This window comes from Lepisosteus oculatus, chromosome 9 (assembly GCF_040954835.1).
Source record: "Lepisosteus oculatus isolate fLepOcu1 chromosome 9, fLepOcu1.hap2, whole genome shotgun sequence".
NCBI lineage: Eukaryota > Metazoa > Chordata > Actinopteri > Semionotiformes > Lepisosteidae > Lepisosteus > Lepisosteus oculatus.
The window spans coordinates 43,287,903-43,307,584 of record NC_090704.1 but is presented as its reverse complement, the minus strand read 5'-3'; the positions used below and the strand labels follow the sequence as shown (position 1 = coordinate 43,307,584).

The following is a 19,682-nucleotide window of genomic DNA, read 5'->3' as shown; positions in this document are numbered from 1 at the left end:
GAAGGCTGTTATGGAGTCATAACTGGTCTACACTGATTAAATATGATGTACTTCTGTGGGACAGTCATTCATTGGTCATGGTTGTTATGAAAATCTGAGAAGTCATGGAGAGTTTTATAAACAGTTTTACATTGAGGCTTTTTTTACATATTAGTATAAAAAACCTAGGAGTCAACTTGCGGTCTGAGATTCGCACAAAGAGAGCAAAGATAATCATCACTTCTTCAGGGTAGTATTTCATCAGATAAATATGTAGGGTCCGGCTGCTAATTAATTGAAAACAAATGTATAACATTAAAGCAATCTTGTCTTTAGAAATTAAAAAATAAATTTTATAATATGATACTGTAATAAAGTTGGCATATGTGTGTATATATTTGAATTAATCGTAATCATTATTAAATGCAGAAAAATATGTTTTATCTTGGAACAGCATAAGGTCGCTGTTCCTTTTAACCACAAGGGGCAGTAGTGTATCATGAAAAGCTACAAAGGCTGTGTAGCGTAACCCTGACGTTTTATTTAGCGCACCTATAATGTGTAACAAATTGAAATACAATTTGGAGCATGAAATATGTCTGAACAAGATTATACAGATCATCATCCCTTTTTGCCACGGTGCAGCACAGAAACTCTTTGGGTTGCTCAAGTTTTAATGAATGCAAACATTTTGGTTTTGAGAATTATTTTAAAATTCAAAAAGGAGGTAATAAAAAGCGGAAAGAAGATTTTTTTTGTACTGTGTGATATGTTGTCTTTGATATACTATAGGTCAATTTAGACAGACCTGAATAAGTCTTCGTGACTGTGAACGCTATGTGGCGCTGTTGCTTCATGTATGGAGAAATAGGCGTGAGTACGTAGGGTTTATTTCAGTCTGACTGGAAGAACTGCCCTTGATTAGCATTATTGGAGGCGTGTAGCTGCGTGCTTTGTACGCACGTTTTTTGACCTTTGGAAAACCGTTAACTACGCTGACGTTTCACATTTTCGTCTTAATACTAAGAGTTAATTATGCTTCGTATTATTTAAAAATATGTAGGTTTTTCTGCACTGGTAAAATGTTTTTTTTTGCTAGCAATATGACAAGATTGTGCCTCGTTGATTTTTGCTTACTTTTGATTCTCGTTTCCTTTTACCTTACTTTTCAACCACGTTGTACTCCTAGTACTGTAGATTCCTAGTTTATAGTACATAACATTTTTAGTCATCTAAGAACCCGAAGACAGGATTCAGGAACGCTTATATTTGGCTCATTGTGTTTGTTTTTTTTTTCTTAAATTGACTTTTGTTTCACTATATTGTTTTAGATGAGAGATACGTTTCTCCACTGGTTACTAGGGGGTTTGAGGTTAACGATTTCCAGATTCACGCGTAGATAACCTTCAACGTATTGTTCACAGTAATTGTTTTTGTAGGACGGCCCTACACTCCCAACACAAAAACGACGAGCACTGAAGTTAGTTTTATGATCCGCTAGGAATGTAGTGCGCGTTACTAGTGTTTCCCTTCAAGCGCAGCAGCTGAGACACTGCTCAGCCTGGCCTCTCACACGCCTCTTTGAAATGTTCATATCTCTTTGAAAATGCTTAAACAAAAGTATCTCTGACAGGAAGGCCAAATGAAAGACCAGAGAGAGCCATTAAGCACAGCGGAGAACTTGGATTTTAGGGGGTGGAGGCGGTGACATAAGGTGACATCTTATTCTCCCCACGTGTTGGATCTCGGCTGGTATCACATTTCTGTACTGCTCAAGCGTCACCGCGCCAGACGGATCGATAAACTGTGCTGCTTTCCGGTAACCCACTGTAGGCTTTTGCTGCTGCCCGTGGGGTGTTCCGTGCCGAGACCTGCGGCACATTGTAGAACTCTGACATTCACCTCCAAGAAAAGCAAATGAGAAACTAATGTATGGTCTTTCTCAGTGGATGGTTCGATTATAACTCCACTCTATGTAATACGTATTCAGTCACCCTTGTGTAACAGAACTGTGCTGTATATTCACGGATTTGGCTATCAGACCTAAAATAGTTCTGAAGACTGTGGATCTGGAACAATGCACACCAATCCATATGTAAAGAAGAACTACAGTAGCTTTCAGAAAGCAGGCTGCAAGAACCACTGTGCTATTTTCACGTTGCTACCTTTTTTCTGAAGGAAAAACCCTACAATTGCCCTAGAAGTTTCACACAGATGACACAATTATGACAGGGATGTCTTTGGTAGTAATCATCTTTTTTTTTATTTGAATTACTTTTAAATGTAAAAACACAAAACATGTCAAGTATATTTCAGACTGTATCCTCCCACCATGTTAGCAGAATGCCAGACTTCATCAGAGACCTTCGATCCCCTCAGACTGACTTCCTGTGTTTTCTCAACCCTCACACCACCTCTAACAGGCAACAAGAAACATGATGATTGGTTACAGAAGCTACAAATTAAAGGAACAGGGACAAACTAAATTTCTTGTGTCACCAAGGACAAGCGTTACAAACACTTTATAACATTCAATTGCTCAAAAATAAATCAGCATATTCTACTCCCTTACATAAGATGAGAAGAGTTAGAAATCACATTAATACACTTTCACACTGCTGGGAGACCAATTAGCAACACAATGTACATTGTTGCCTTTACAGAATGATTTGCTCTTTAAAAAAACGAAACAAAGTATTTGGCAACAACTGGGAAGACAAGCTGCTTTGACAATCAATACCAAGATCTCACCCCTACTGACACTTCAGACTAGGCTGAATTTGCAGAATTTAAAAGTTTTTTTTTGTCTTATTACTCTTGTAAAATAATTGGGACTGAAAACCCCATTCCAGACATCTCCATTTCCACCTCCTCCTCCCCCTCCCAATTTCACTGTTACACATTACTGGCAATCACAGAGAAATAAAACCCACATGCAGAAATAAACCAGTAATGAGATCACTGGGTATGTGATACCAGGCTTGTAACATGAATCTTAGCTTTGGTTGAAAGATGCAACAGATGTGTGTCTGTGGCATTTTAAAGTAACAAAGTGGTTTACCAAACAGAAGCATCTAATACTAGAGTACTTAGTAACAGAAATGTTTAGAACTTGGCTGCCTTAGACAATAGATTTACAGTATGGCTATGCTGTTTTAGTATTTGTATTATCTTTAATATCAAAAAGGCAGATAAAACATAGTTCACTTGCTGCTTTGCCAAACATTTTTGCTAACAGGAAGTTAAGTTAATCCAATAACCAACAAATATAACAACATTGTGATTATTATTATTGCCTTCTCTATTTGTACCAATGCCATCTGAATACATTTAGGCATTATTGGTCTGGAAACTACCATCACTGGAGTGACTACTAGTATCACTAATATTCAAAAAGTATTCAAAAATATTCAAAAATCTCCTCCTTATTATATTCTGCTCTGTTTTAAAAACACATCTTGTGTAATCTTCACAGCTATTTTACATTTTTAACTCAAACCAAATCCTTTGCCTTGCAGGACTACAATGTTTTTTTTTGCACTTTAATATCCACTTAAATATCATGATATCCTATATCCTGCATGAAATGCTATTTACAATTTGCCTTAAGGAGGTTTATTGTGAAACGTGGCTGATGCCCTGAAATTGCAGTACAGGTTGACGCATCGCACGAGAAAACTATGCTCAATTTAAACTTCAAGTAAAACCACTGAGAGCCATGTTTGAGACAAGGCTGAGTTGTTAATCACTCCAGGCCTTGCTTTCTGTTTTTAGTGTTTATAACAGCAAGGACAGGAAATGGCAAAAGGCTTCATTGAAGTATTTTAAGAGGTGGGAGAACTGTTTTCCAGCTGGGTCAATAGTACTCAAAGTTTTGCTCTTAAACTGGAAATACTTTCCATCTTGCCAGCCTAGTGCTTTGCATTCTGCTGAGTCGACTTATCCCTTAATACTGCACATGGCTCAGCCCCAGTGTGAATAGCTATCAGCTACTGCCACCATCCCCAGCTGCTAAAATCATCATGCTACAGGTAAGAGTCAAGCCATAATAATGCCCCTTTCATAAGCAGACAACCAGGAAACAGGTTAGTATCTAATTGAACTCACTCAGCAGCAATATCACATAAACACATGCTCTCTAATGAAAACTAAGAAAAACAAAACGCAGATTTCTTTGTAGTTTTAAGTTCTTTTAGCCTTCCCAAACACATCCAACATTCCAGTGAAAGGGATGATGGGAAGGATTTTTGTCAAGCGTGCACGACAAACATGAAGAATTTTAAACTCAAATTCTACCAGACATCTTAATGACCTATGCTACTGTAGACATAAAAGTGGTTATAATATTATTTTAACACCTTTTAGTATTTTAGTTTTAATATGAATAGGCGGTATGACAGTAAAGTTCATTCCCAGCTATACTGTTGAACTGTTAGCTTCACTAACACGTCAAGCCATTATAGTTTTCTTTAAATGCTTTTATTTAAAAAAAGAAAATTTAGTATAATCCTCTATGTACAGAAGCAGTTAGGTACAAGTACATTACATTGAAGTCAATTCCTTTTTTAAAATGCTGTTCATTTTAATATTTAAATTGTGTTAATTGACTCTTGAGAGAGGGCTAAGTGACTATCAATAATAGGAATGGTAGAATACATAGCACCATTTTTTCAACAAAAAAAATTAAGAAAAGACCTATTTTTGGTTTATCATCACAAAGAGAAAAATAATGTTTCAAAGTCATCAAGCTACTTTTTAAATTGTTTATTCTAGCAGTCTTTTTTTTTTTGTTGGTAGCTTTTTTTCCCCTAAAACGAGCACAGTTAAAACAAACCATCTCTAGACTTCTAATCCATACATGCGCGTTGGTTAAAATACCGAAATCTCTTAGGTTTCCGTTGTGTTTGTTGGTTGAAAGATAAAAAAAAATAAAAAAGGTGGTTATTTCACCATGACAAGAGTGTTCTGGAGGCACTTCATTAGCTTAACAAAGCTCAAACAGAGAATCATTGTCAACAAAGCAACACAATACTATATACATGTATGTAAAAAGTGTTATAAATAGGTTTAAACCATAGATACTATATACATCTTCAAACTATAACAGTAATTTTGTTTTTTATCTCTTGTATCCGTTTCAATTTGGCTGTGGACGCTGTAGTACTGATGTCTTGGTGCTTTAGAAGGAGAACTCATTCACGTTTTCTCAAGATGACGTAGATTAATCCACTGATCAGTGCCAAGGGGAATGCCACCCATGCCAGTATATAGGCAAACCCATATGTGGCAGCCTGCGACAACCACTCCGTGCTTTTTACTGTGTAAATGATTGCTCCACTCATCACAAAGAGACCTGCACGAAAGAGAAGGGAGAAATCATTGCAGATCACGTAGAAGAGCATAAAACCATTTTCTAAAACGGACTGAATTCCAAATCTCTGGTTATAGTTGGGGTTTTGGGGGGGGGTAGGATAATAAAAAACTATGCTGCAAAATGACTGCTTGACTGACCACATTGACGCAATACAACACACATGCTGAACGTTCAGCTGTTCTACAGCTACTGAGGTGATGTCGGGGAGATTTTTCTTTCAGAATGAAATATATGTGTTTGGTTAAATCTCACAAAAAAAGAGGTTTCAACGACTTCCAAGCCTCCGGGTTTGTATTATGGTGACTTGAAGTCAAGACTTTGACTGCAGTTTGTCTGCCCAGCGTGGAGGTCCTCCCACCAGCCCGTACTGATGACATTTGCACTTCAGTCACTCTCTCTGTTTCTCTGCGCCAACCCCAGCACGCGTGGGAACAGGTTTTTCTAACATCCAGTAATGGGCTATTCACAGTTTTATTTTTCCCCTGCGGGCTTGCTGTACAAAGACAGAGGGCGCCGCAAACGTTTGACTAAGTCAGGTGGGAGGGAAAGCACAATAGGCTGCAGTCACACTTCTACTTAGACTCCAAGTACTCTGTGCTGCCTACACCAGCACAATTATCGCAAGGCACATGGGCTCAAAGCTACCTCTGTCTGCTGAGATAGAGCTCTGTGCAGTTTTTGGCTTAGGTTCAACTGACGTTCTTAAAGAGGAAGTATAAACCGGTGACAAAAAACAATTGCTCGCTTACTTACAGTACTTGTACTTTCAAAGAAGTGGAAGTGAATGGCGAGCACAGATGCATGGCATCTTTGATATACTGTACAAGTTTTTGTTAGCAAACCCGTCTTCTAACCTGAACAGGTTAGAAAAAGACTCAGTTTTTTCAAATCCATTAGTAAAGAAATGGCAAGAGCTCAGCTTGGCTGCTGCCATGGTTTAACCAGCCTCATTAAACAAATGACAACCCTCAGGTTCTCACTCCACATAGCATATTTGAGACTCTTTGCATAACTTGCCTTTTGATTGTTAAATAGATGTATCTTTCTTTACATGTGGTTTGCTCACATGTGCAATTCTTTTAAAACGTAATATTTTTATGACTAGCGTGTTCTTTCTATAGAAGTATGACAAAAGAAACCACAATATTGCCCTTCCTTGATCCACTCCCTCCTGACGTAGTGTGTTCACGTCCCATTTCTTCCTGAGTAACCACCGAAATTTACAAAGGTAATTTCTTGCAGTGTCATTTCTTATGGCAAAGATCCATTCAGATCATTCCACAAAATAATTAAAGCACTTCTTTAGGAGTTCAGTGAAGTAATATTCACTATCATACCATCCACTACAGATGTTTTTGAGATTTCGATCAAACAGTGATTCTGTGCATATCCACATCTTTGCACAAAAGTCCACTGATAAAGCAATACTCACTTGCAAGTATTTGGAAGATTCCAGTGAGGAAGAAACGTCCACCTTTCTGGAGAGTGAAGAGCTGGCAGAAGAAGAGAAACAAGGACAGGACGCTGAAGATGATGGACAGGATCATGAGAGCCTGGACCGCTTGGATCCACTCTGAAAGGCAAGAGGGACAACAGTGTCAAGGCAGAGTCTTCCCTGAGGATTATCCCAGCACACACTAAGGTCTAGACAAGAGGCTTGTCTGGCACCAGTCACCCCACCACAAGAGAGGTGCAGATCAAAGTCGACACACAGAAACTAATAAAAACACATGGCTTTTTTACTTGAATTTTCCGACTCGCACAAGAAGAGTTAAACATTTGTCTCTGGATTATAAAGTAAAAGTGAACTACTTTTACTTTTGTCATCCCGAGGCAAATGTTGGGTTGCGCTCACCTACAAACACTTTACAAACACACATGGCACTGAAAAATGTTTTGGAAAATACCTTGATGGGGGAGGGATTATATACAGTGGATGCATAGATCATGTTTATACTCTATAACACAGAGAGCATTATTTGACAGTTGTTCTTTCTTATCAGATTTTCTACATTGCTACCATTGCTATTGTCATTTATTTTAATTTATCGGCTTGTGTGAGTGTGGCAGCATCTCCTCGTGTGGATTTCAGATGAAATTACAGTTCGGTAACCGTTACTCCTGCTACTGTGTTTGCGCTGGAATGAAAACATGTCGTTTTTAAATGATGGTATCCAACACAGGGACAAGTATCCAGCTGTTAATTGTATTCCAAGTCAAATGGGAATGCACACAGGCCTCACTGGGGACCTGCATGGGAGAAGGAGCTGTAGTGTGAATGGAACGGCTCTGCTGAGTACTGTAGTCATGCATTCCGTTTTCAAAGTAGCCACATGATTCCTAAATAGCCTTAATATTGTGCTCTCTAACCACTCGCTTTCACATCCACAAAAACGGTGGATGGCCAGGAAACAAATATTGTAAATCTAAGAAAAAACTAATGCCTTTGGACTAAGTTTTTATGATATGTTGATATAAAATTGTTTTGAGTATCCTGCAGGCAGTGTGCCATACCTTTGAAAAAGTCAAAGCTGTCTGCCTCTGTCCATTACATTTATTATTATTACATTTCATGGTGGGTGAGACACTGTCTATGCGTATTATGGTTAATGCTGTATCTAATTTTAGAGAGTGCTTTCCTAAGGAAACTGTCGTAATGGAATGAATATCAATATTGCAGAATTTGTTCTGAGATTTTGTTCTGAAAGCTTTGATGTTTGTGCCGACGAGTTTCCTTTATTTCAAAAGAAATGCACTAAAATTGCTAGGTGAAAATATTGATCAGACTGAGAAGAATTTATAGCTCTAAAATATATACATTTCACATTGTTCAGATTCTGCTGAGCGGCCAGCGGTTCTCTTTATCCAGTAAGTTGACATCCTAGATGACAATGATATAATAAACATCTTCAGAAAATATTAATGATTTACTCCTGTACAAAGTAAGTGACTGAGCATAATGTATGAAGGATGGCACCTCCTTCACAGCGTCCATAGTCAACACAATGGGATGTAGGTCTTAGAACTTGAGGTCTGACACAATCAGCCTACAGGCTCATAATGCTGCTGTTGATATATAGAGTAATATATAGAGACATATAGAGTAACTGGAAGACAAAAGGTGTTTGGGCACTTGCCTTTTCTGTTCTAGACCTTAAATGCTCATCTATATGGGTATTCCCATAATTTATCTGATTATTTCAAAGGTCAAATGAGTAAATGAATTAATTTGGATATACCACATTATGGGTTGTGTGTGCAACTTTGTGAGGCACAGAAAGGTACTGTAGGAGACCAGAGTATTCCTTTGATCTCTCCATTGTGTGCAGCAGCACTAGATAGTTTCCTTTGCTCCTAATGCAGAATGCAAATACCTGAAAGGCGGAAGCTACATCTCTTACAAACGAACTCAAACTAGCGGAAACTTTTTATCACATTGGACATAGATGAAAAGCTTGTGAAGGATAATGTGCAACACACCCTTTAAAAAACAGAGTATTTTAATGAGAGCAATGTCAGTGTTTACCCTTCAGAAAGAGGCTCTGGCTTTCAATAGCTTAAATATCCATGTGCATCAAAGAAGGCGATATAGTAAATCTCGTGCTATGGGGGTTACCCATGCAGCACTCATGAGCTTATATTTCTTAAGTGAGCTCAAAATCTCGCAGGGCAATTCTGACAAATATCTCATCTCATGTTTAGCTGTGTCTGCGATCCAATTTTAGCTCAGACTTCATGCCATGGAATTCTTGTCCCAGAGTGCTGTAGCACCTCCAGTTAGTTTTGCAAGAGCAATCCATATGAAAACAAGGCTGCACCATACACAATGCATTGGGTTGAATGGTTCAATACCCGTGATACTGATGCACATGTCAATTTACTAAAAATGTTATTTTTGCAATAATAATTGAAACTGCAACATTAAATTGATTTTCACCAAGGCTAAATATATTAACTTACAGGATATAAATTAATTGTTCTTATGTAAAGGAACCCCTCAAACATATAATGTCAACCTTAAAGCAAATTCATTTAATTGGTTCCGTAGTCATTTTCTGTAAGAGTGCATTTTGTTTACTGATGATAGATTAGGCTGGTTAGAGAAATTTAAATGCTGGGCCTTGTGTGCTGATGTTCATTCATTGCCCACTCTTTCAGTCTCCTCAGCAACATCAAGTCATCCATCATCTAATGTTTCAAGAAGATCCACGGACTATTTTTCTCTCCAAGAAAAAAGTCAGATTATTAAACACAATATGAAAGATAACTGTTCCACATTTTTCCTTTTTTACCTAGCATGTTGATCTTCAGCTGTTGATTGAAACTCACATTCTATTTATCGTGTTGACAATCTGCACAAATAAGTTCAGAGGCACATATGATTAAGTTAAAACCTTGTAGTATATTACCCCTGCTTAATGTATGCTGTACATTCCTCACTGTGCCTCTGTTTTAAAGGACTCAGGTTGTTTGCCAGTGACATTTGCATTTTAGGAACTTAGCTAAGCATGAGTACCATACTTACCAAAGCAGCCAAAATTGTTTAAAGTACTTTGTCATGCAGACAACTGGATTAATCACTGAATAGTTTGAGCCAGCATAAGTGTATAACCTACAGTGTGGTTTAAGATTTAACTGGTACCTTTCATCACCCAGAGACTTGAGGGGCTTCACAGGAAATCATATGTTTTAATAAGGATAAAAGCTAGTTCACCTGATCAGAGTGCCTGTCTCTTCCTGTTTATAGCAGTGGACATAGCATGAGTTTGCTAATGTAAGGTGTGGTCATCTAGTTTACGCAAATCCCTGTTATTGCTCGTCTTCTCTAGAGCAGTCAGCTACATCCCTGTACTAAATTTAACCAGCCTGACTTGTCTGTAATAGACTTAACAAGAAGACAATGGATTGCTTCCTTTTCAACCACAGCCTTCTTCCCTACTCTATTTTGAGGTCCTCCTGATAGTTGCTCATGAACAGACAATGGGTACATCCTCTGGCAAGGATAACAGTCTTTGCTGGGAGTGGCCGAGCTCTACAATACTGAGCATGTTCGCCTTTTTGTCTCCACTCATAAAGAGGCACATGCCAGCATTAGATCATAATGAGCCCCTGTAACCCTGAGCTTAAGTTAAGGTCTTTAAATATTCCGTCATTACATGTCCTGCTTTCTGTGGGCTCTTGTGAAAAACATGAGGCTGCTGACTGCCTTTAGTATTGTATTTCTTTATCTGGATAAAAGTTTTTATCTGGAAATGCTCATTCACATTATTTGCCAACAGGTTCCCAGAATGCACCAAACCGCACTGGCAGCCAACTGGACTAAAAGTACAGACCCTTCCATCCTGTGATGACCAAACATTTGGCAGATTTATTAAGCAACCTTGTTCCACTTTTGTCATGAGCCAATTTGACTTATCCAACCATGAGATTTATGAATAAGTCAGGTCCAGGTTCTTACTAATACAGCAGGATAAAAGAAAGCTCTGACAGTAATCGGAACTGACATTCCACAGATTGACGTATTCAGAATGTTGTCTACCAGCCTGTATTGACCATGATGTTGATAATGGTGGAACTAGCAAATGGGCATTGGCTGAGGTGTCATGGAGATTTCCACTCAATCAGCAGTGTAGTTCTGCTCCGCCTTCTTGGGGCGAGAAACACCCTGCCTTACTCATAGCAAACAGTTCACTGTTGTCGTTATGAAACCAAGCAGCTCCAGCGCTGTGGCTGCAGAAAAGCCATCATTTACTCATTAGTCCGAAAGTCTAGTTGCAGAAGTGACATAAGTACTTTTTAATGTGTTACTCCGGCCTTAAACCCACCCATTGCCTGTTACTGTTCTTATTATATTAGCCCAACTGATTCTGTAATCTGACACCTGGGTGCGAATGGGATAGTGGCACAGTATGTTCTCAGAAGTGATACTAGTCTTTTAGCCTTCTTCAGAATAGACTACTGCGAGCTAACCCCGTCAGGCCTTAACATACTTTAAATGGCCGGCACATTCAAACCACAACTTGAAACACGAGGAACTGAATATGGAAATACCACTAGGACTATTTATATGGAGCCAGTAGGGAGTGTGCAAAGCAAGAGTGGCATCTCATCCTGCAGCATATAACGCTTTACACACTCATGCCCCTAGATGGCAGCATATAGTTAAAACCGAGTGTGGACACACCCACTCCTACTCCGAGAGCAGGCAATGGGAACGGGACATTTTGGTATTTTACACCATAGCTAAACAATTATAAATAGCTCAGTACTCAATACTAGCCTACATTGTTAGTCTAAACCTGTTTAGTTTTAGTTCTGGGTCCTAAAATGGAAAGTCCTTCTGCATATCCATTGAGTTACGAAAACAAATCAGGCAAGAGAATAAAGTGAGAAGTGAAAAGAAGTACATTCAAATGCGGGAGCAAATTGCTTTTGTAGCAAATGCAATTGTGTGGAGGTGATAGGGATAAGAACTATATGTCTTTAGACATATAAGAGTATATGCGTCAAATCATTTAAAATAAAAAAAGGCACAATCCAAAAACTAACTGGGGAAAAAGGTAGTTGAGGGTGAAGCAGTAAACAGATTTGGATTTTGACTCACCCCCTGTGAAAGCTTGGTCACAGTGACTCCCTCCATTGGTTGTAGTGCAGTTTGACCAAAGATCAGAACTCGTGTTTCCATCATAAGCCCAAGCCTGTAAGAGAACACACCGCGCAGATGAAGTGTTGAGACCAGAGCTTCAGTGCAGGGGTTTGCTGAAGCACGTAGTCATCATTATAATTCTGTTTCAAGGGACAACATCTCCCGTACAAAGATTGCTTAGGCTTTCAGAATCAAAATCCCAAAGGCTGTAAGAAAGCTTAATATGTTGAATGCAGCAAACGACAATGACATCATCTGTTACAGTAATTCTGCATTTGATAGAAATTGTTCTTAAGTAAAATACTCAAACACCCAAAACAAATATATCGAAGATCAAATGTATCCAACAAAGCATTATTTTGCGTGTGTTTCGGGTTAAAATAAATGCTATGTTTTAACCCGAAACGCGCAAAATAATGCTTTGTGCGTTCAATTCCAATAACGAGGCACCATGTTTCTGAAACTTAAATGTTGTCAAAAAGTCACTAAACACATTCTTAGAGAAACCATGACGCAAGGAAGTTTGTTTTTACTTTTCACCGAACAACAACAATAATGTGACTCCAGCAAGAAAACGGTCTTTTTAAATCCACCAATTAATCGATAATATTTATATTAACAGTATACTCACGCTAACAATGGTCGATACAAATAGAAGCACCAAAGCAGCAATGTGCAAAATGATGATTCCCAGCAACAGGAGCAGCATTTTTCAGTTAGATCTAAGGAAAGGAGAAAACGACTTTTAACCCGCTGTGTGAATGAAGTTGCATCTGCAACAGTTACTACTGCAGGCGCCTCAGAGCGATGGGTGTGTCATGCACTTAATGCCGTGCCAATTTTCCACAGTAGGGAGCGCCCTTTCAAGTGTGTTACCGTTTTAAATTAATGTTCGGATCGTTGGAGGACAAAAAAAAGAAAACTTTCTCTAGTAAAGCTGAGTTTTTGAATTGCGTATGTTCGAATCACATAATTGTATAGAAAAGTTAGTAATGTAACCTTTTTTGAATATACGTATAAAACAACTTCATGTAGATCTTACAGTTTTTCTAACAAAACGCGTCAATTAAGGTAAAAATCGCATTAAACATTAAGAATGAATAATGTTTGTCGTGCTGGTTAGTCAGCGAAATAATCTTTAAATTCTTTAAGAGTTTTATTTCAATTTTCCCCCCTTTTCTATCGTTAATAAAACTATAGACAACATATCATGTAGGTTTCCAGCTCTCTCAAGACTTGATATTCGATCAATGTTTTTACTGTGTCTACATTTTCTGGATCACAGTCCAAGCATTCCAAAGCGGTACTGTTATAGCGACTCAGACCGTTACTCGGTTACAAAGCCAGTATTCAGGCGCTCCAAAATTAAAGCTTTCTCTCTCCGGTCCTGTCCACGCAAACTAAGAAAATCAAACATTATCCTGGTCCGTCCAAATACTTGAATAGTTAAGGGCTGTTTACTGTTAGCCTAAAGATACTCAAATGGTGTATATTCTTATTTAGCGCCACAAAACTCTAAATGAAATTATAAAAAACTGAACGTGGATTTTAGCATGCATCTGATTACTTAGTATCTTGTAGGGATCCTGAAGAAGAGTTAGAAAATAAGCGAATAAAATAGTAGCAATCTTTAAAAAACTATATATACAAGCACACCGAAAACTAGAACTGGTTAACTAGAAATCTGCTTAACAAAAACATCGCATTCTTTAATTTAGAACAATCTAAATCTTGTCCAGCTGTTAGTTTAAAGAAAACATAGGAGTAGGGTACGCTACACAGGTTTCAGCATAATCCCGGAGGAACGCGATAGTGTGGTTCATCCAAAAGAAGCAGAAAGAAAAAAACCCTGACTGAAGTGTTCCATATTTCCAAAAGACGAGAAAAGGTTGAAAAAAATAAAGATTAAAATTCAGAGCGAAATAATATATCAAACTTACTTAATACTAGCAACTTTGAAATGATCCGAGCACAAAGCAGACCAAGCAGGAGAGCAAGAATTCAGCAAAGAATCTCGAGAGAAACGTCCTGCAGCAGTTCTCCAGCCCAAACTTCAGCGAGTATTTTGATGCCAGAGGTAACGCCGCAGTTATAAAGTTTCTCATTATAGAAGAACAACGCCCTGGAGAGCGTGTGCTACGTCAGGGTGCGCCCAGCTCTGACAGCTCCGTTCCCGATATATCCCACAACACAAGATGCGTAATCGCGCAGGAAACCGCTTGGAAATGTACTCATGGACAGCATGTTTACTACTGAGTTATTGTTCATTTTGTCTGGTTCACATGGATACCGAAATACAGTGAATGAACCTCGCTCAGGGTAACTACGGATCTGAATGTTGGTGGTCCATTTTAATAAAAAGCGACAAGAGATTAGACTCTAATATATTGTAAGGGATGACGGGGCGGATTTATGGTCGGTCTTTTTGGAGGCACTGTGGAAAATTTCATTTGCAGATACCGTGTTAAAAAAAAATATTGAACAGCAGTTATGGAGCTCTTTTTGAAACTCCTATTTGTAAGGAAAATGAAAAATAACTATTAAGAATCACATAAAACCCCTTTCCTTTAAAAATAAGACGCATTGCTTGCTTAATTAAAGAAGTAAGCAAATACTCATATCTGACAATGCACAAACCCATTATTGTCTATTAAAAAGGAAGAAGTCCAACTTTACTACATACATCCTACCATTTATCAAAATTTATATCAATTTCTCTGTTATTTTTTTAACTATTTACATATCTGAAAGCCTGTAACTGATATTTACAAAACATAATATATAATTGTAGAACCGGGAAAACCAAGTGTTATAGAAACTCGTTGGGCTTTTGCAACACAGCCAGCCTGCATTGTAATTATTAATTTTATCCATTTCTGAACGTCCGGTCCCTCTGAAAATGCACAAGAGTCCGAGCCCCGACTCCCATATTGTGGAACAAAACCTGGAATTTTTGGCTCTCAGCCCGAGAAGGCTGCCAGGTCGCGGAATGCCAACCGTGATTTTTGCCCTTACAGTTATCGCCCTCGCGGTCGTCCAGGGAGTGGGGTATACAAACACGTGGGCGTGGGGGTACTCTGCCCACAACCTGTCATCTGCGTGACTCACTGCAGGGGTGTGCGCGCGCAGAAGGGAATGCCCAGCCTGAGCTCCCTCCGTCAGGCCCCTGGTATGCGCGGTACGCCGGCCGGTCACTATGCCGTACCTCCCTTCTGCTAAAGAGCTGCAGGAAGGATGTCAAACACACCGTGTGGGTTGCTGGGAGGGCTGGTCCCTTTTTGTGAGAGTACGGTACATGAGCTTCAAGTTCACTGCCGGTATACGGGGCGTGTGATATTTTCTATAGGACTTATAGCTATGAACGTCCATACTAAGTTGTACAAGTAATTAATAAATTAATTAATTAATAATAATAATAATAATAATTGCTTACACTTATATAGCGCTTTTCTGGACACTCCACTCAAAGCGCTTTACAGGTAATGGGGATCCCCTCCACCACCACCAATGTGCAGCCCCACCTGGATGAATTAATGAGGAATGATTAAACAATCGGATCTTTTTAATAAGCCAAGCGCGCTGCGACACAGTGCGTTATAGTCTGATCGCCCTTCCTACGTAGAAAAAGTGTAAATGAAAGGAATAGAGTACACAATACAAAAGACGGGTACCTGACGTGATATGACCAAGGAGCTGCAGTGGTTATCACAGCACTGGGGCCCTGGGTTCAGTTTTGGACCTGGGCTGCTGCCTTCAGGAGGGTTTTCTCCTGGTGCTCTGGTTTTCTCCCACTGTCCCAGAACATGCAAGTGGTTTAATCGGCTTCTAAAACATCTGGCCCTGATGTGAGGGCGCTTGTGTCTGTCTGCCCTGCAATAGACTGGCACCCCGTCCAGGGTGTCACCCCCCCTCGCAGCCGCTGTTTGCTGGGACAGGCTCGGGCTCCCCCACGACTCAGATGAAGCATGGGGAGGCCAGAAAATGGATGATTAATGTGACGAAGGTTCTAGCTTCTTCAGCTTGTTTCGGAGATGGTATTGTAACCCATACGGCCTCCATTGCTCGTGAGAGCCGGCTTACCAGAGCGGTGATGTCACCGCCCTTCCCTGTGGATAGCAGGGACCGCAGAGGGAGATTTCCCTTTGGCTTAAGAGGGTGGGTCCCTAGTGATGCTGGAGGGCCAGGTTCGAGTTCACCCGATGGTGGGAGGCCGACCTGATGTGGTAGCGGGGAGGGCGCCCATGTGAATCCCCAAGTATGTACTGTAACGAATACGCCCGTGTGCATAACAGGGATCTTGGCCGCCCAGCCTGAGGAAGGTACTCTTTAGCTCAGCCGGTGTGACTGTCCCAGTTCTGCGCAGGCTCGTGCCCTCGCCGCCCTACGCTGCTGGTTCGTCCCGCAACGCCTGGCCGTGAACCCGGGTCTCTGGTGTAACGCAGCAGGGAACCAGCCGAGTGAGCTAAAGGAGACCTCCCCCCAGCCCAGGAGGCTGAGGTCCCTGCTACGCGCAGGGAGGGCGTTGACGTCACTGTGCCCAAACGAGCGCCGCGACACCGGCGAGACCCCTGGGTTCACGCCCATGTGGTGAGGGATGAACCGGGGTGGGAGCGGCGAGGACACAAGCCCAGAGAACCCGAATCTGTTGCAGTGCTATTATTTTATTGATGATTTGACAAGTATAGTAACCGTTTATAGCTTGCCGGGGGGAAAAAAAAAGGACAATTTTAAAAACCAAATATGGAGGACATGTTTTGAGAGCCTACTCCCTAGAATAGAAAATATTAGTCTTGATCATTTTGAAGTACTGTATGGTAGAGAAGAAGTATATGGAATACACAGTATAGTGGGTATAACCAGACTTTAATACAGTGATGTGTACTAGAGCAGTGGTCTCTGGTTCCAGCTTGACCCTTAATCACTAGTGCAAATGTTTGTCTGTAATTGACCTGTTGCTGGTTTAGACTATTTTTCTGGACTCAGTCGTTGGTTTAAAAAATCCTAGTTAAAGTGCATTATTTCCAATAACTTCAGCACACAGAACATTATGCGCCCTAATGTCTTAATGCAGCTCTCGATAGCCGAGCAATTGATGATGAGCAGACGCAGGTGCGAATAACACTGTACAGTATATCAGACTCTTGCACAGTCAGAGGGCAGTCCTGAAACTCACTCATTAGCACGGGGTCCACGACAATCACAATTACATGTAGCCTTTCAAAAGCTGAAAGCAAGTTTCAAAGAGGCCACAAATAGAAAATTAACACAAATTATCTTGTGATTAAGTGCTGGGATGGAGTAAAAACCAGAAGACACTGGGGTTCCCCAGGACTAGGAACCCCTGCACGGAGGTATTTTTGAAGCCAAGACCTGAATGAAGAAATAAAAACCTAAACAAACAAGCAGATTAATTACTGACTGGCAGCAATTAGCACTGGTGATTTAGGGCCCAGCTGGACCAAAACCTAGCAGACACAGGGGTCTGCCAGCACCAGGATTGAGCAGTACTGGGCTGGAGCACTTCAAACATCACACAGTTGTCAGAATGTGGCAAAACAACCAATACTTAATTACATATACACTGCTGTGCAAAATCAGCAGACATCTTGTAAATTATCTGGAGTTGCAATTCATGTACGGTATGCTTTGACCATCTACAGTTTACTCCAAGTCTCCAGTTTTGTTTTCTACTATTCAGTAGTTTGGTTAGATCCTAATAAAATGCGCGCGAGAGAGAGGAGATATGCGGAGTGTATTTGGCGAAGCTCGCCTGGCGGGGAGAATTGGCAATCTCAGTGCTGGGAGGACTGAGCCAGGGAGTTGTTGCAGGGGCGTAGATTGAGAGGCGGGAGGGGTATGAGAGATTCATAACGGGAAGTTCTGGGTGTGAGATTTATATACGGAAAAGTGTGAGATTAGAATATAACCTTCCTCCCAAATGTCTATTATAATTTCTGCTTTAATTACATTTACAAGAAGTTCAGCTGTGGCTTAAACATCTTATCTGATTTAGAAGAAGCCAAACTTGTTGTTTAATAACCTTTACTTCACAATGATCAGAATTTTCCAACAACATGGTCACAACAACTCAAAGTAAATTACTTTAGAAGCCAGTATGAACCATTGTTAATCCATCGCATTTACAAATCGCAATGGACTCATTGTTAACATAATTCCTTCCTCTTTACACATCCATAAAGCTAAAGGGGTACTTTCTGAACTACACAATACAGATCTATCAGGATTAACTGCTAGCTTCAGACAAAATTAATGAAAGATTAATAGAAGATCCCTAAATAATTGCATTTCTGCTAAACAAAGGAAGCACATAGAAAATAGAAGAGAAATGATAAACAACTGTGAATTTTGCACTGTTGTGTATGTACAGTGTTTATCTGGTAATTCATAATAATGCATAACCTCTTTGTATCTTTTTTCTTTTAAATTTCGAATGACCTTAACAATATTATTGAGAGGAGTACTAATTCGCTTGCCGTGGTAGCTTAGATGGCAAGGGTGTCTAGCTCTTGACAGGAAGGTCCCAGGTTCCATCCCAGGTAGGGGCAAGTGATTTAGCTTGCTCTAATTCCCTCCAGATGGCTCCCAGGTCCACTCGGCCTGCTTTCCAAATGAGTACTGGGGGTTAATCCTTCTGGGGGTAACAGGCTGGCCTGAGTGTGATGCTGACCACATCACCTCCACCTCCAGTGTTGGATGGTTCAGCAAAATGGTGGCCCTTGCTCCCCCATTCCCCATGGGCCTTTATGACCTGAAAAGGGGACCTAACCTAACTAATTTGCTCACATTGTAACTTTGGTAACCTCTTATACTGAATGCATGTGGTTGTTTATTCTTTTAACTTTTGAGTTCTTTGCAACTATATGTACAGCAGGGGGAATAAACTTTATTGTGAAAAAGTGTTGTGTTTGAGCTCTCACAAAGTATGTTTGAGACAAGCACATTTTCAGGCCCCTATGAAAAAACGAAAATGATCATCTGCTTTCATAAATTATTCTGTAATAGTGACGGGAAGCCAGCCTGTCTTCTCCAGTGTGTCAGTGCTGGCACTTTCTGAAACTGCAGCACTTTACATCAGATCACAAGTTTTTAGATCCTGTGATCCAACAGCACAAATCAAACATGATTTCTGTACTTATGTGACTAACTATGAAGTAAAATGATAATGCTGATGTGCATTGTTTCTCACATGGTTTCCTCGTGGTAGATTCCAGGAATGAGGCAGAAAATCAATGGCTCAGATGAGTCATGATGAAGAAGTCTCCTTCTGATTCTGTAAGATCCTACAGTCCGATAGAGCACACAAAAAACACTCTGAGCCAGCTAACGTGCTGGTGAATAAGAATATGATCCAAAAATTCTTCAGGGAAGATTGGCATGTTCATTATATCTGCTGTGTTCGGATGTGACCTTGAACGATACTGATAAAAACGCCAATCTAAGCAATTTTATTGCATTGAAACCTGGGCAGCTGCAGTAGTGTATAATTCTCTGAATGTGGCCAAGGTTAGAGATGGTATTGGTAGCTAGGGCTCTCTCATCTCTCTGGAGAACACAGACCTCTGCAACGTCCCTGGCGCCTGCAGGCTGGCTCAGATGTCTGCAAGGGGACATGTCCCTCCTGTATTCGGCACTCAGCCTTCTGTCCAGCTCTGCGCAGGACGT

At 40.2% G+C, this 19,682-nt stretch overlaps 1 protein-coding gene across 2 annotated transcripts; it reads right to left on the bottom strand.

The window, feature by feature from the left end:
* Positions 1 to 2,218: 2,218 nt before the first annotated feature.
* pmp22b (peripheral myelin protein 22b) lies at positions 2,219 to 15,087 on the bottom strand. Of its 2 annotated transcripts, none has more exons than XM_015356645.2 (5): positions 14,997 to 15,087; positions 12,631 to 12,721; positions 11,958 to 12,051; positions 6,786 to 6,926; positions 2,219 to 5,332 (listed from the first exon to the last, which is right to left on the bottom strand). In XM_015356645.2, exons 2-5 carry the CDS (start codon positions 12,706 to 12,708, stop codon positions 5,172 to 5,174), a joined length of 474 nt encoding a protein of 157 aa, XP_015212131.1. In that variant the 5' UTR covers positions 12,709 to 12,721; positions 14,997 to 15,087; the 3' UTR covers positions 2,219 to 5,171. The 2 variants fall into 2 exon arrangements, with proteins under 2 accessions (XP_015212131.1, XP_006635249.1); XM_006635186.3 differs by lacking the exon at positions 14,997 to 15,087 and adding an exon at positions 13,940 to 14,140.
* Positions 15,088 to 19,682: the final 4,595 nt, after the last annotated feature.

What these genes read in the sequence shown, in the direction of transcription:
- pmp22b (XM_015356645.2), bottom strand. Translation starts at nt 12,708, where the DNA reads ATGCTGCTCCTGTTGCTGGGAATCATCATTTTGCACATTGCTGCTTTG. An exon ending in TTGTATCGACCATTGTTAGC is followed by an intron (nt 12,052 to 12,630) that starts GTGAGTATACTG and finishes GTTCTCTTACAG; the next exon opens with GCTTGGGCTTATGATGGAAA. An exon ending in AATCTTCCAAATACTTGCAA is followed by an intron (nt 5,333 to 6,785) that starts GTGAGTATTGCT and finishes TCTTTCGTGCAG; the next exon opens with GTCTCTTTGTGATGAGTGGA.